This window comes from Porites lutea, chromosome 4, assembly GCF_958299795.1.
Source record: "Porites lutea chromosome 4, jaPorLute2.1, whole genome shotgun sequence".
In the NCBI taxonomy this organism is placed as follows: Eukaryota; Metazoa; Cnidaria; class Anthozoa; order Scleractinia; family Poritidae; genus Porites; species Porites lutea.
Window position 1 is genome coordinate 17,773,281 of NC_133204.1, and position 17,562 is coordinate 17,790,842.

Sequence of the window (17,562 nt, forward strand, 5' to 3'; positions counted from 1 at the left end):
GGTACAGAACTTTTCCTGATTTTAAGAGACCTGTACAAATTCCTAATACGTTTTATTAATCTTAATTTTTTTGTCAAAGATATAAGTTGTATATTATTGTAGCTGCCTGTGATGTGGTCACAGCGATGGACGATATTTGTCACTTCGGGGTTATTACTAAAAAGTTACCCATGACTAATGCAATAACAGACGTTTTCTAAACCTCTATTTCCATTGTTCTCCCATAACTTGAACCTCCTATTGCTTGTGGGGCTTTCTGAATTGTTTTGTTCCTTTAATAAACTAAACCAATGACAGCCGTCTTTGCAAATAGTGCAGATTTACGGCAATGAAGGCTCAACATCAATGGCCACGGCTTGAAACGCCTTGCCTTTTAAATCAGAATATATTACTCTCCTGCATTAAGCAACCTTAAGGGTATTATCTGAATTGTGCTTTCAATTTAGCTACTTGCATTTGTAGAGTGTTTTTTAACACATAATGCACGTCTATCTTGTCAATTTTCCCTTTGATAATTCATCTCTCTTAAATGATCCGCTTTTAATTTGAGGATTTGAGCCTATTTTGTTTAACTTTGACAAGGGTGTCTCCCATACTGAATATAAAACAAAAACACCTTACAGCTGAACCACTTGCCTTAACCATTAGGGTGGCCGCTTAATGCAGGTTGGCCGCTAAATACATGCTAGAGTTCGTCAGATATTAGCATAACCTTAAGCAAAAACTTTACTTTATTCTGAAACAAACACCTTTAGAGGCCTCTGACATCTTTCGTACAAGAGAGTTCTTATACCAAGCAAAAATACTACAGTATAATAACAAACAAGCAAATTTTACTCTAAATGTTGTCGTGAGGTTCTCCCAACTTTGCACGAACAATAATAGTACAGTGTTTACTATGCCCTCAGTAAACTATATAATCGAACTAAGGCGGCAATGTTTGTTTCTGAAACCGTGCATTGCGGGTCCACGACCAGTCGTCACTTTCTATCTCAGACTGTATTTTCCTTCAGTACACTTTCAAACAAAGCCAAACAAAGTGTTTTTTGTTGGCCGCTTAATAGAGGTGAAAAATGATGGAAGAACTCTCGTCGGAATAGAAAAAAGGTGGCCGCGGCCTCTTAGTAAAGGTGGTCCCTTAATGGAAGTAAAGTTACAATTCTATTCTACAATTGTTTTCGGAACTTTGATTACTGGCCGCTTAAGAAAGGGTGGCCGGTTAATGGGCCGCCGCTAAACAGAGGTTCAATAATATTTCATGATAGATTAATCCTTCAAGTTTCAGAATCCGCTCTATAGGAAAGACATAGAAATGACCCTTTCTTCATGTTCGACATGACGGTGTTAGTCACTCAGCTGCACTAAAAGCGCCCGTTTTCTCTATTATTGTACAAGTTTTTGTGGTGCATTCATGCTTGAATACTAAGCCACAATTGCATATTCATATACTTCCTAAGAAAGGTCAGTTTCCTGTCGCTAATTCTATTCCACAAATATTGCAAATGCACCGGATATAATAAGTTATCTTCTTTGAAAGTAAGCCATTTTTCATTATACTTCGAAGGCACAAGAATACCTCTTTTCTGAACAGAAATGATGTTTACCGGTAAGGGAAAAGAAAAACAAGATAAAAAAAGTAGAGTTTCAACGCCAGGCCTTAGCGTTTGCCCATATTTTTTTGCCATTTCTGTGTGATATTACGCCTTTATTAAAACCACTTCCAAAAATGGTGTGATTGAATTGATTTATAAAACATCACGTTTTGCTTATGGTAAAGCCCTGTGTTAGAAAATACATGTAATAAACACCTGAAATAATACCTTCACGACATCATAGTACCTTTTTTGACTAATAGCACATTAAACAAAAAGTACAAAGTGTGAGGATTCTGAAGTCATTAGCGCCAATAACGAACGCTTCAAACTTGAACTACACTTTTCTCGAGAATGGCTGCCGTTACAGGTCACTTAAATTTCTGGAATTGGACGGGCGTTCAATTTTGCAACAAGTTTGGCTGAGTACTGGGAATTCACAGACTATACCAATAATTGTTGCAGTTTCTGTAATAATTCTATCACCTATCATCGTTTTCGGAAATTTACTGGTCGTTTTCTCCATTTGGAAAGATTCTCTGAAGAAGCTTTGGTCATGGCCATCAAACTGTATTATATTATCTATGGCAGTTGCCGATTTAATGGTTGGGATAGTTACTTGTCCATTGACAGCGTATTGGGGTTGGGCTGTTCATCAAATGAAGAATCCGACCTTTGGCCCAGTGACATTTAGTATTACCTTTTTAAATATCAGCGTCACCCACATGCTTCTGTTGACAATTGACAGGTTCTTTGCATTGGTAACTCCACTTCAATATCGAACAAAAGTAACAAGAAAGCGAGTTTGTATCGCAACTGTTACATGCTGGGTATATTTTCTTCTCTTTGGCTTCGCGTTTAGTCTGTCAAAAGACCATTTCACAATACTAGCGGCGATAAATAACTTACAAATGTTCTCTCTTCTTATATGTATTTTCCTCGCGTACTTTGTGATACTATATCGCTTTCACAAATATTCCAGGTCTGCTATAATACATGACAGTACGGCCAATCGTCATCGACGAATATTTCAAGCTGAAAGAAATCTCTCCAAAGCTGTCGCTGCTGTTATCTGTGTATTTCTTATCTCTTTCATACCCTGGCTTATTGCACAATTGTTAATGTTTTTTTGCCTCCAATGCAATCGAAATTTATCACAACTTATACTTGCATTTGGACTTATACAAGGATTAGTGTACGGCAATTCTGGTGTGAACCCATTTTTGTACGCCTGGAGAATCCCTAGATATCGGGCTACTTTCAAGTACTTTCTAAACAATCGGAGTAGATGCTGTGTTCGTAATGAGAAACCGGCGGAAAACGTTGTTTACGATAAAAATTTTTAGTGACTTTAAACTGAAGCAATGGGTTCTATCACGATGATGACGTTCATTTACACTAGACTGTGTTAATAGGGAGCTTAAGCAACCGACGACGGCGACATCAACGTGAACGGCAAAAAAGCTATAGGTTTAGATTGGCAAAACAACATTACTTTGCAAATGCATCACGCTTTTCTGTACATTTCTTTCACGTCACTGCACGACTAGGACATGAAAATGCCTAATTTCACGTTTTGTAAGGATTTGAACACAAGACAAGGTTTTTCTTTTTCTTTTCCTGAACTTCGATACAATCTTTTAAAATTCAACTCCAGGAAAAAAAATTGCCAACATTTGGCAAATTGAACGTGATGGAATAAGCGCGATAAAGTTTGAAACAGTGCCTCTTTATTTTTTTAGTGACGTTCGTAGACATAGTTGTTGTTGCTTAAGAGCGAATGCACAGAAAAATCGAGCAAACTGTGGCCACAGCTCAAAACCTAACCTACCCTCATTTTCAGTTTGTAATAAGCTTTTCATGAGTTTATAACACTGCTGAGGTTTGAATTTCAAAATGCGGCCGAGTTTAGGAGATATCTGAATTTTCGATTTCAACGGTCCTCGGGCCTAAAATGAGCCGCCGAACACGGTAGCCTGAAATTCATCCGATTGCTTCGAGTCGTTTTCTCCTCTCAACAACGTCGTTACTGAGGGAGTAATAACGACTCGAGGTAATCGGATGAAATTCAGGCTGCCGAACACGGCAAAATAGCCCAGTGACAAAATTGACCTGACTTTCATAAACGAGCGGATATATTGGCAATCTGTCACTCGAGAGTGCGAGCGGACCTGAGGCTAGGTCTGTTTTCCAGTTACTGCAAAATATGAATGACATCAAGAAATAATTCTCGCTTGAGTGTTAATTCTTAAATGAATAAACTTTGCAGCCCCTTTTCCTGTGTTAAAATAAACTAGCGCAATTTGGTTCCTTTGTTTCTGAACGGCGACAGTGAGTAAACAAACCCTAAAAGGAAGGAACATCTGAATGCGTGATCAGTCATTTTAAAGATTTTAAAGATTATGGCGTGGGAAACCAAAACATTCGCGGCCTAGCTATTTCATTTTTCTTGTACTTTCAGGTGCCCTGTTTTCTTAAAAGTCAGTGTTAACTACAATGGGTTAGTAAATATATTGTCCAACTTTTAAAAATGGTACAGTAATATTCATAATATTCTATGTACTATGTATTGCTCAGAAGGTAATTTGCACTACGCACGGAAGACAAATAAGTACATTAAATTATCAGGTTAAAGGTGGCTTTAAAGCATGGACTATTTATGTTCTAGTGAGACTTGTTATAGAGTGTAGAAAACAGTATATTACAGAAAATCACAAGCTGGATACCTCTGTTTCTTTCTTTTTTTTTATTTCCATTTCCAAGTAAACATATCGCAAACGCGATAGAATTCTACTTTTTCACCCCAAAAGCTTTTTTCGTGTTAAAGTCTTATCTTTCAGATCTATACTCGATGCATCCCCTGCTAACAACCAAGGATTTAATTTTGCATAAAAACTATATGAAATTGTACTTTCTAAACTTCTTCTCCTACATTTAAAACAGCGCTCAACAAATACGGTGCGGTTTAGACGTTTATTAAAAGAAGGGCGCCGTCCCCTTGACCCTTGACCCTTGACCCGTTTGGCATGGCTACTAATAAAGAAACAGTTTCCTCTTTTCAAGAAATCGTTGGCGGCTATTGCGGTTTTCAAACCAAGGATAGGAGTAAGTCTGTCGAAGTCTTACCGCTTTTGGAAGAGATACATAGGCGCGCACAAGTCAGTGCTTCTATTAACTGGTGGTGAAAATAAAGTCGATCTTATTTTGTCAAGGGCGTCTATGTTCGCTCCGCCTCGAAATGTCAACATACTCAACATCTGTCCTCGCCACCGAGAGTCACTTGGCCTTGGCTGGAGACGCCCTACAAAATGTAAATGTTCCGTTCGTAACGATCTTTCAAGGAACAGCGCTAAACCCGGGGAGCGGCCGAAGGATGAAAGAGGGATAACCGAATGGATGTCGCAGCATATTTTGCGAGAAACCGGCATACTTGTTCCTGTCGGCTCAGGTACCATTGATTACGAACAGAAATTGAGGGTCAGAATTTAAACGCAAGGATGGATAGGAAGGCGGGGAATTTTTATAGCAGGAAAATTGCTTCTCTCATCTGTTCAGTCTTTTATATATAAATGTCTCGTTTCAAAGTAAAGCATTGTGGATGGTTTTTAATTTACAGGAGTGTGCTGCAAGGGTAGAATTGCTCTTACAGCAACTGCAAATGTGGCGACGCCTTCCGAAACTGAGATTGCTTCTAGGATGGGTGCTATAACTTCGGTATGTTCTTGTGTGCGATCATGGATAGTAGAAAGTCTGGATAGGAAGTTATGTCGCGTGGGCTGATTTGTTATTGCCGATTGGTTGTTTCGTGCTCCGAGATGGCGTTGGATGGTGTAGTGTTTCACGGTCAGTGAAACATCCGGATTTAACCAAAATAAATGCACACAACAACAGATTCAACTCGACACTTGACCATGTCCTTTTTTAATTACCCATAACTCATTTCGACCGTACACAATTACATCATCGATACTACAATCTCTCCTTTTTTCCGAATAAATCGTCTAGTCCAGTTTCTTAAACAAAATAACAATACAAACTATAACAGTCTCTCAACGGCTACTAACTCAAGGAAAAATGATCCAATGTCCAAGACTTAAATCAATACAAAATGACATTTTCATAAAGGTGAAATGTCCTTCGCAAGAACTGTCCATTGTGTAAACAAAGTCTTAACCAAGTTCATAATCTTTTAGTCTCTCAGGTTGACAATTGTGCCCAGGCCGCAACGCATAATGCTGAGTTGAAACTCTTGGTTCCTCTTCCTGATTAGTTTCTGGGTCTTTTGACAAAGTCCCTTTAGGATTGCTGGTTTCTGTTTCCTGTGATTTGTCCTCCACATACTTCTGTAGATGGGTAACATTTCTTTTGTAGTGAATGCCAGCAGGAGACTTAATTTCCACATGACCTCCATGTTTGTTGACCACTTCATAGGGTGTGGCTTCAAATGATGGTGACAGCTTGTCTGACTTCGGTTTCTGAAGAAGAACTTTGTCTCATAATCTTTTAGTCTCTCAGGTTGACAATTGTGCCCAGGCCGCAACGCATAATGCTGAGTTGAAACTCTTGGTTCCTCTTCCTGATTAGTTTCTGGGTCTTTTGACAAAGTCCCTTTAGGATTGCTGGTTTCTGTTTCCTGTGATTTGTCCTCCACATACTTCTGTAGATGGGTAACATTTCTTTTGTAGTGAATGCCAGCAGGAGACTTAATTTCCACATGACCTCCATGTTTGTTGACCACTTCATAGGGTGTGGCTTCAAATGATGGTGACAGCTTGTCTGACTTCGGTTTCTGAAGAAGAACTTTGTCTCCCTCTCTCAGGTTAGACTCACAAGCACCTCTCAGATTATCAGCATAGTCTTTGCCTTTTTGCTTTCTTTCACGATCTCTGTCCAAGACTTCACTGTCATTACTAGCTGAGCGCAACTCTTCCACACCTGGGAGCTTTGAACGAATCTCTCTTCCAAATAACAGTTTAGCAGGACTCTCTCCAGTAATTGTGTGTGGCGTGCTTCTGTAAGCAAGTAAGAATTTCTGCAATTCCTTTCGCCAGTCACGTCCCTCGCTGTGCGCAACCCGCATCGCTTTCAGCAGACTTCTATTTTGTCTTTCAACCTCGCCGTTGGCTTGTGGCCACATTGGAGTTGACGTTCTGTGTTCAATGTTGTTGTCTTTGAGGTAGACTTCAAACTCTTGTGACACAAACTGTGGACATTGTCTGTTTTTATTGACAGCGGTAGTCCATGAGTAGCAAACATTGCTTCCAGACAGCTAATCATTTTGCCAGATGTCACTGATTTGGTTACAGCTACTTCAAAGAATCGACTAAAATAATCAACAACCACGAGTAGATATTCACCCGTCGGAAGGGGTCCTAGCAGATCTACCGCAAGGTCTTGCCATGGCTGTGTAGGCAACTCTGTTCTCTTCATTGGTTCTGGGGGCAAAGGTTTCCCGACAAGCTGGCAACCATGACATGTTCTGCACCTTTGTTCTGCTTGACGGTCTATACCGGGCCACCATACTTTGGTACGGAGTCTTTGCTTGGTCTTAACGATCCCTTGATGGCCCTTGTGTGCCAGATCCAGTACTTGCTTGCGAAGTTTCATCGGAATGACTAATCTAGTTCCTCTCAACACTAACTTTCCTAGCACGATTATCTCGTTTCTCACAGCTTTAAAAGCTGGCTCGCCGACAGCCCATTCATTGGTCTGAACACACTTCCTTAACATTGCAATTTCTTCATCTTCAGCAGATGCTTCTTCAATTTCCTGGATAGGTATGGCTCTGGGGGCTGCATTCTCTGCAACGTACCGAATGTATTCTTCCGCCACATTTTTTCTTTCGTTTGAAATTTCTTGGGTTAGGCGAGATAAAGCATCAGCTATGTTCTGTGGGCCTGGACGATACATCACTGTAAACTCATATGGCTGAAGTCGTAAGACCCATCTTTGGATTCTCGCAGAGGGCTGAGATTTACTTGAATAGATCACTTCACGTGGTTTGTGATCAGTTTCCAATTCGAAATGTTTTCCATATAGATAAACATGGAACCTTTCGCAAGCCCAGACTAGAGCCAGAGCTTCTCTTTCTGTTTGAGAATATCTTCTTTCAACTGCTGTTAGCCTTCGGCTTGCGTAGTAGACTGGTCTCCAATTGCCATTTTGTTCTTGAGCAAGAACAGCACCCAGTCCAACTGGACTTGCGTCAGCAATGACTCTTGTTTTGGCATCTTTGTCGTAGTAAGCTAATGTTTCCTGCACTTGCTAGTGTTTCCTTCAGAGCTTTGAACGCTTCTTGTTGCTTCTCATCCCATTTGAAGGTTACACCTTTTCGTGTCAGCTGTCGAAGTGGTTCTGAAACTGTGGCCAGATTTGGAATGAATTTTGCACTGAAATTCACAAGTCCCATAAAACTTCTCACTTCGGCTACAGACTCAGGCTCTCTGGCGTTGACTACTGCTTCAACTTTGGATTCTGTCGGTCCAATACCACGTGTAGACAATAGGTATCCCATAAATTCTAACTGGGGCATCTTGAATTTGCACTTCGCACTATTCAAGGTCAAACCTCTTTGTTGCAATCTTTCTAGCAGCTTCTCGAGCCTCTCATCATGTTGCTGGTCATCTTTACCATGAAGAATGATATCATCAGATATATTACGCACTCCTTCACATCCATGCAGAGCTTGCTGGATAGCATGCTGATAGATCTCAGGAGCTGAGGTTACACCAAACATTAATCTCTTGTAACGATAACGTCCAGCATGTGTTGTGAATGTTGTGATGTCACGTGATTCTTCACTCAGTTCCAGTTGATGATAGCCCCATTTAAGGTCTAACTTAGAGAACACACTGCTTTGGGTCATGTCCTGGAGCACCTCATCAACAGTGGGAATTGGGTGTCTTTCTCTCACAATAGCTTCATTCGCTCTGCGCATATCAACGCACAATCGAATCTCACCAGAAGGTTTGGGAACTACTACTTTTGGGCTGGCCCACGGTGTTGGTCCTTTCACTTTCTCAATAATGTCCAGCTGCTCTAACTCATGCAACTTGCTCTCTACTTTCTCTCTCAGACTGAATGGCACTCGCCTGGGATGCTGAACAACTGGATTGACTTCCTGATTCACATGGATCTTAACTTGATAATCAGTTAACTTGCCCACTCCTTCAAAACATGCTTTGTATTTGTCAACAAGGTCTGGTGTACTTACAACATTAACTTGTGGTCCCAGTCTTAGTGCATCTAATTCCCTGGCTGTTTTCCTGCCCATTATTGGCCTGCCTTCATTGCAGATGACAATAAATTCAGCTGTGACATCTTTTCCAGCTAGGTTTACTGATGCTTCGAACTTTCCCAGTGTGTCCAGTGGTTCTGAAGTTCCATAAGGATACAATTTCTGATTTGTCTTTTCTGACTTGCACTTTACTCCTTTTTGCTTCAATTCTTCCCACGTCTTCTGATCAATGATATTACATGATGATCCTGAGTCGATGAGAACTCCATTAAGAATGACACCTCCAACTTGTAAATCGACTATCTTTGATCCACTCCTGTCCCATGTTTTACCGAGTCCCACAGTAAAAGCATATTCATCATCTTTACCATCCTCCACGCAGTTGACTTTTCCTCGTCCACCTTGTTTCCGTGTCCTTTTTCTTCTTCTCTTGTTTACTCTTTGTCCTGCAGACTGAAGCAAAATGTCCTGCCATGTGACATTTTGTACAGGTTTTAGATCTTGCCGGACAATACTTGTCACGTGGGAAATGTCCACTTTGTCCACATCGGTAACATTTCAGACTCTTCTGATCACTTTTCCCATTTCCTCCAGGTTTGTTGTCTTCCTTGATGGCATTAACAGACGCTCCCACATCACCTTCGATCTGTTTGGCTTGGGTTTGAGATAACTCCAACGATCGAGCAATCTTCTGCCTGTCTGCCAATGTTAGCTCTTGTCCCTTTCCCAGAAGTTTTCGCCGAAGCTCTGTGGACTTGCACTTATCAATGATTTGATCACGTATTTGCTCATTCTTCGTAGCACCAAATTCACAATTCGCAGCTTGATTACTGAGCCTTACAACAAATTGATCGACCGTTTCATGCTCTTCTTGCTTCATTTGGCGAAAAATGTGTCGCTCGTATGGTACACTCACTTGTGGTGTAAAGTATGCATCGAGTGTTCGAAGTGCAGCCTTGTATGCATCGTCGTCTTCCCCTGCAGGTGCACCCGGATCCGTTAGGGTTTCAAAGATTTCTTGGACTTCCATCCCTGCGCAATGTAAAAGCAACGCCTTTTTTCGAGCGGCTGCTGTGATTCCACGACCATCGACGTAAAATTGAAATGATTTTCGCCATCGCCGCCATCTTGGCCCCACACTCGTGCTATCTCCTCGACAATCAAATGGCTTAATTCCGCGAAGTTCGTCATTTGTCGCCATAACTTTCCTTCAAACAGACGTATCTTCGTATCACGTTATCCTCGTCGCCAATTGTAGTGTTTCACGGTCAGTGAAACATCCGGATTTAACCAAAATAAATGCACACAACAACAGATTCAACTCGACACTTGACCATGTCCTTTTTTAATTACCCATAACTCATTTCGACCGTACACAATTACATCATCGATACTACAGATGGTTCCATCATAGTGAAATTTATGACGTAAAGATGGCGAAAATGTTGCACAAACCAGTCGACATGTAGGGTTTGTTTGCCTGCATGTTGTTCTTTTCGGGAGTTTTTAGTGCTACTTTAATTTTTGGTGTATGTTTTTCCCTTCGTTTGTTGTCTTACGGCGATGGCGACCCTTGAAAGCCACACTTGAACCTTTTGAGGTAAGCACTTCTTGTTGTTGTTTTGTGTTATTTGTCCTTATTTTTGAAAAAATTGCGTTAACTACGATTGACAGATCTTTCAATGATGAAATTGTGGCATAGGCATAGTAACTTTAACTTTAACTTTATTTGATTTACCACAAAAATACAAATAACGATAAAACAAGACAGTTACACAAAAGCAAATGAAAGTGGCGAGGAAGCCCAAACAGAAACCATGAGGCTTATAGACATTGGGCTCCCTCAGAGTAAAAATAAAGTTAACAGTAACGGTAAGGCCAGGATCGAAAGCAAAATACAATGAAGGTAAGTATAAATTAACTAATTACATAGACTGAGTTGACAAAATATAAGGTATGGTACAAGTAACAATAAGTATAAAAATAATATCAGACATGGAAGAAATATAACTATATTTACTACAAGATTTATAACTAATAATTCATATATAGTTTTTTTTTCAATTTCGTTTTGAATAAGTGGAGAGAATTAGATTCTTTTATATCATTTTCTATAGTGTTATAATAAGTAGGTCCTTGGAAACTGACAGAAAATTTACGGAGGTTTGTTCTACAAGAGGGAAGGTGAAAATCGTTCGCGTGTCTAGTGGCATAGCTATGGACTTGTTTGTTTAAAGAAAAATAATTGTTGAACTTTGAAGGCAAAAGAGAATGGTTAAGAGAAAACATAAGTTTACCTAATTCTAGCTGTCTAATATCGGAAAGTTTTAGTAGCTCTAATTCTTTGAAAATAGGGCCTGAATGAGAATCGAAAGTTGATTTAGAAATAATTCTGATAACTCGCTTTTGCAAAGAGACAAGACGGCGAAGATTGGTTTTGTACGTAGATCCCCAGACAATAATACAATAATGAAGATAAGGATAAACTAAACAATAATAAAGAGTTTTTAGACACGGTTTAGGTAGAAAAAATCTTGCTCTATTAATGACACCTATTGATTTCGAGATTTTACGAGCTACTTGAGAAATGTGCGGTTTCCAAGACAGATGTTCATCAAGGACTACACCGAGGAAGACCGTTTCCTTAACCTGTTCGATTCTCTGTTCGTTTATGCATACTTGCATTGGAAAATGATACCTTTTTTGTCTAGGCTTAAATAACAAAAAGTTTGTTTTCTTTAGGTTTAAGGAGAGTTTGTTTGCCTTGAACCAAGTGGATAATTTATTAAGTTCGGAATTGAGTGAGGCTGCCAGGTAGACAGGATCTTTATGGGACATAAATAAATTAGTATCATCAGCGAATAAAATCAGCTCGACGAGCGACGATACATTATTTAAATCATTAATATAGAGCAAGAAAAACAAGGGGCCCAAAATAGATCCCTGGGGGACACCACAGCAGATAGTTTGAGGAGAGGAGCATTGACCGTTAAATTGAACGAATTGCAACCTGTTGGAGAGGTAGCTTCTAACCCAGTCCAGAGCCACGCCACGTATACCATAGTGTTCGAGTTTGTCAAGCAGAATATTATGATCGACGGTATCAAAAGCCTTAGAAAGATCAAGGAAAACGCCAACGGCATGTTCATTGCGATCAAGAGCAAGGGAGATTTTTTCATATAGGTCAATCAATGCTAAAGAAGTTGAATGATTTTTCCTGAAGCCAAATTGATTATCACATAGAATTTCTAGTTTACTTAAATAATTATAAAGACGGTTATAAACAACCTTTTCAAGAAACTTAGAAAAGCTAGGGAGAATCGAGATCGGTCTATAGTTCGTAAAGAGTGATCGATCACCGCCTTTAAAGAGTGGTATCACGCGAGCAATTTTCATATGGTCGAGAGATAGATAAATTGATTATATGAGCTAAAGGAACGGCTATAATTTGAATTGACTTTTTTATGATGGAAATGGGAATTCTATCATGGCCAGCTGCCTTACCTGGTCGAAAAGCATTGGAAATTTCCAATAGCTCATTTGGAGTCACTGGATCAAAAAACACCGATTGACAAAAGTGACCAGAGAGAAAACTGCGGTGAGAGACAGACGAGTGAATTTCTTTGGCTAGATTAGGTCCGATATTAGAAAAATAACTACAGAATCTATTAGCGATGTCTAACTTACTTAATAGCTCATTGGTCATTGTTAAAAATTCATCAACGTTTTGGTTTGGCGGTCTGTAAATCACACCAGCAACAATGTTCTTTCCCTGGGGCTTAACAATTTCAATAAACAAAGATTCTGCGACGTTTGGCAACGAAAAATCAAGATCGCATCGAAATTTAAAATTCAAATTGCTAGAAACATACAGACCAACTCCACCACCGGATCTATTTTCCCTACTTTTATGAACAAAACTGTAACCGTCGATGTCGACTGACGACGACGAATCATTTAGCCAAGTTTCGGAAATACCAATCAAAGAGAATTTTAAATTTACGTTAGACAAAAGATCCGTTAATTTGCTAGCATTACATTGTAGGCTACGAATGTTTAGATGCAGTAGAGAAAAGCTGTCACAAATATGCGAATCTTCACTAGATACCATGTCATTAAATTGATCTTCAATAAAATATTCACAGTCATCGCTAAATAAATCCCTGAGATTGGTGTCAGGGTCAAGGTCAAATGAACGAGCTAGATTTGTTCTAATGTTGTGAAGTAAAGGATTGAAACTTAAACTAGCCAATCTATCAGCATCATAGCGAACAGGACCATTTTGCATTTCATAAATTGCTACAATCAGGGACAAAAGTGTTGGCACACTTCCGTAAAATGGCCCCTTTTTGCATAGTGGATATACTTATCCCATTCCCCTGTCTACCCCAACCCCTTCCCCCCCAAAATCAATGTTGAATTTTGGACCCTCAAGTCTTTTTTTTACTTCAGACAACATTGATTCGGGGGGTGAGGGGATTTACGGCGTTTAAAAAGAATGAAATAATAGATGAATTAAATGTTTGCTAAAAGCACCCGTTTTAAACAAGTGTGTCAACTACTTTTGTCTGAAATATGTATCTGTGTTTTCCGGCTAGATTTTTGACGCTGCTGAATTTTTGTGCGATGACGTTACTCTATGGGCCAAATTGTTTTTTTTAGAAACAACAATTTGTAAAGTTTCGTCCTGATTTGTAGTATACGTAGAGTAAAATGTACGAAGCGTATGTCATCACTTAATCTTGTACTTCCGCGCGCGTTCCTGATACCCTGTGGGGTCGAGAGGAAATCATTTGTGTTATGATCAATGCCGTTGCAGCGGATGTAATGTTTTCACAAGTATTATCAATAGTGGAAAAAGGATGGAAACACTAAGGTGCAATGGAAATTGTTCTGGTAAATGATTAACTTAAGCGAATGAAGTACTGCAGAGTAACTGAGGGGACATGCATTATTTTTGACATTGACTTTTGCCATTAGTGAAAGGACGTGAACAATATACAGGTTATGAACCTCATAAATGATGGGCCAGCCGTTTGTGCTATGTCCTATATATAGATGTGTGTTTTTTTTGGAGACCTTTTCAAACCTAAGTGATCCAAACCTTTAGCGTAGGTAGGCGTCGAACAGGTTAGACCAGGTTTTGGAATGTACTTTTGTAATGATTTTAGATGACCGCCTGCCATTTATTCAGTGGCATAATTTTTTTATTGATGTTGGATGGACAACTATTTCATTTCCCAGCTCGTAAATCACAGAATACCAAAGAAATTGTTTTCAAGATAGACACACCAGTTTGCGTCATCGCCAAAACAGCAATTACTTTTGCCCAGAAGTTCACTTGATGACAAGGAAAGCGGGATAACATGTGATCAATGACGGCCGTGCGCTTGAAAATTTTCCTTTTTTATGCGCTAATTCCTCACGAAAGGCAAAAGAAGATTCCGCTATGTAGAAAGTACTTCGCAATACGTATTCTTGGCAAGAAAAATTCCAGCGATGTGGTGCAAATAAGGAGTTTCAACGGTTAACCACGAGAATACATATGGACATTAAGAGGTCATAACAGACTCATTTTACTTTTCGTTTTCCGAAACGTGGTTAACCGTTGTAACACGAAGGAAGCAGTGTTTTCCTCAGTTTGAGCTGTCGTTTTCTTTGAGAGTCAAATACCAGTTCACGTTTCAAAGCTCTCTTTTCATTTTCTCTGCCGACAATAGACAAAAACACAGGGTTTCGCTTGAGAAATACAGTCCAAATACACAGCCATATGCGCTCATGTCACGCTATTTGCGTTGCGTTATCATGTCACTCATGGTGTCACGAGGTGGGATTGAAAGTAATTGTTTTCGTGGACACTTGCAATGTTTGCTACGCTGTCCTTAGTTTTTTATTGAATTGGCCATGAATTTACCTTCACTTTTCCGTAGTTTCGATATTGAACGCAGTGACGGCCGCTCCGCACTAACGCTCCATATTTCCGTGGCCGGCCAGTGACTATCCCCACTACGTGTCAATCCTTACCCTACCCGTGATTGTTTGCGCCTTAACCATCGGATAAAGTGAAGAACGAGAAATATTCACTTTATTAAAAACATTTTCAGTACGCGTACCCTTGAAATTCATCAAAAGTTGTACATGTGCGCGAGTTTCAGCGTTAGTTTTTAGCTTGTAAACCATATCGACGTTAATTCTGGATATCGCAGCCCTTTTATTACGTCATCACGTAATTCCAATTGGCCCTATAATTCGGTCGTGAATAAGTCAATGTCACCCCCACCACCAATAACATAATTATGTCTTTGATTTCTTTAATTTCAGTTAAAATCAGTGTCATGCACGGCTCAACTTGTGTGCAGTAGCACAATTTTGCATTCAGACAATGAGGGACAAAAGTGTTGGCACACTTCCGTAAAATGGCCCCTTTTTGCATAGTGGATATACTTATCCCATTCCCCTGTCTACCCCAACCCCTTCCCCCCCAAAATCAATGTTGAATTTTGGACCCTCAAGTCTTTTTTTTACTTCAGACAACATTGATTCGGGGGGTGAGGGGATTTACGGCGTTTAAAAAGAATGAAATAATAGATGAATTAAATGTTTGCTAAAAGCACCCGTTTTAAACAAGTGTGTCAACTACTTTTGTCCCTGATTGTAGGTTGAAGTCAGCGTCATCAAGGTCGTTAAAGGGAAATGAAAATTCCGGAAAGACAGACATTTTCAATGTGGGGGAAAACAAAATTTACAAAAAAAAAGAAGAAAAAAACAAGGGGGAAATAGCAGTAATAAATGAATAACTTAGCTGTTCTCGACATTAGGTCTGTCTCTAATAACCAGTTTATCTAACACAAAATAAGCGATCTTCCCTGCTCTCTTGGCTGCTTCCATCTTTGCACGTTGACTTTCTCGTTTTTCAAGGGTTGTAACAGACTGAGTGCTGTTTTTAATTTTCCAACCATACATTTCGATTGAAAATGGCTGAAATTAACTTTATTCGGAGCTGGGGCCGAGCAAGTGTACGCATAAGGTGTGTAAAGTTCCAATTGGCGGACTAGTTTTTTGTTGAGAACTGTTTAGCTCAAGTAATATTCTAGATTAACCCTGCTAACTGTTCGCAAAGCAGTATGTTAATTTCGCTCATCTTTTAATCTTGAAATAAAACTACTATATTACTTATCCAGTGAATACAATCGCCTCACGTCGTTCCTCGCAGCTTGTATTCCAAGGCACTGAAGAGACTCAAATAATTTTTGTACTTCTCCCTTGCATAAACTAATAATTGTAGCATGAATGGGAAAACACCTACTGACATTTTTTGGCCTCCTTTTAGGCTCCTAAGTGTTGTTGTCATTTTTTAAAGGGTGTTTTAGTTTTCCTTTCTTTGTCTTTTTTGTAGGCCGTTTACTGAACACAGATAGTCATTGACGACAGTAAAATTGTGGTGAAGTACTCTTCAGAGAGGGCACAAATGAATCAATCTTTCTGTATTAAGCAGCAACAAAGTTGCTTTGGTCATGCATGAGAGCCACAAGGTGGCATCTAATTTATTTATGATAAGAAGTTTTATTGATCACTTCTGAAGAGTATTATTACTTCTTTTTGACTGGGACAAATTAACTGTGTTTGAGGATCACTGAATGTATTAGCTACAGAGTCATGTGTTTTAGATTTGGTTGGTGTTCTTCTCTGAAACGGTCTATATGTGAATCACATTGTTTTTCAAACCAAAGATAGACTTGATTAGCACTATTATTGTATTCGGCTTTTTAGAGATCCAAAGCAACAATGTACCTGTAGATGATAAACCTTACCAAGATGTATTCTAAATCAAGCTAATAAAACATATACCTGTACTTGTTTGGGGTATGAATTTTGTTTTCAACAACATGATAATGTGACCAGACAGTCATATTTTTTCAAGCCCTTATCAACTTCAGGCTAAACAAAACCCTGCATGTTACTTTTTTTTATAAGCGGCTTCTATTTTTCTTTGGGAACAGTGTTTTTATTTCAGAGGTGATTTACTGTATTCCCTATCCATATGATTAACACTACAAAACAAAATCTTAAAGGTTGTTTCGTCCTAAAAAAGGTTAGTATTTCAAAGATAATATATTTCTAAGCTTTATTACGCCTTATGGAAGACAGATATTTCCTCATGAGAAAGAAGTGAAGGTTCTAGTATTGACCAAGAGAGTTTGCTTCCCAGTTGTATTCTAGTCAGGTTAACATTTTAAACCGTTTTACATAACATTTGCAGTTCGCTTTTTCAATGACCTGACTGAAAACTACCGTGGGTCATTGTACATTTATACCTGAAAATAACAAAACAATTTGGTTTACTATGAAAATTAATTTGAAAAAGTTAGAAACGGCGTTTCCACGGTAGTCCGCAAGCAAATGTCGTTTCTCTGCTGTGAGCCTTTTATCCCCGCTTTTTATACATTTCTCAAATACGGCTTCTTGTCACTGGTTGTCCGTCAATAAATTTCAATGGAAGATGAAACCCTCGTTTGAGCTTGGTACATTAAGGTGGCTCTATACAGTTTTTGAGGGTCAATACCTCCCAAGTGTGAGCATAAACTACGTCGCCATAAACAAAGATTTGGAAAAATTAACACCACAGTTTTTAAGTGAGAGCCTCTCATTATTCAAGGGTATTGTCTCCAAGTTTCATATTTTCGTGCACAACAATAGCTAGCATTTTTACATATGTCAAATGCATTGTTAGTT

The 17,562-nt window shown here is 39.2% G+C and overlaps 1 protein-coding gene across 1 annotated transcript; it reads right to left on the reverse strand.

The window, feature by feature from the left end:
* Positions 1-9,193: 9,193 nt before the first annotated feature.
* On the reverse strand, positions 9,194-10,030 carry LOC140934327 (uncharacterized). Its single transcript, XM_073383970.1, has one exon. It carries the CDS (start codon positions 10,028-10,030, stop codon positions 9,194-9,196), a length of 837 nt encoding a protein of 278 aa, XP_073240071.1.
* Positions 10,031-17,562: the final 7,532 nt, after the last annotated feature.

Bases quoted from the DNA above. Each gene is read 5' to 3' on its own strand.
- LOC140934327 (XM_073383970.1), bottom strand. From the start codon at position 10,030: ATGGCGACAAATGACGAACTTCGCGGAATTAAGCCATTTGATTGTCGA.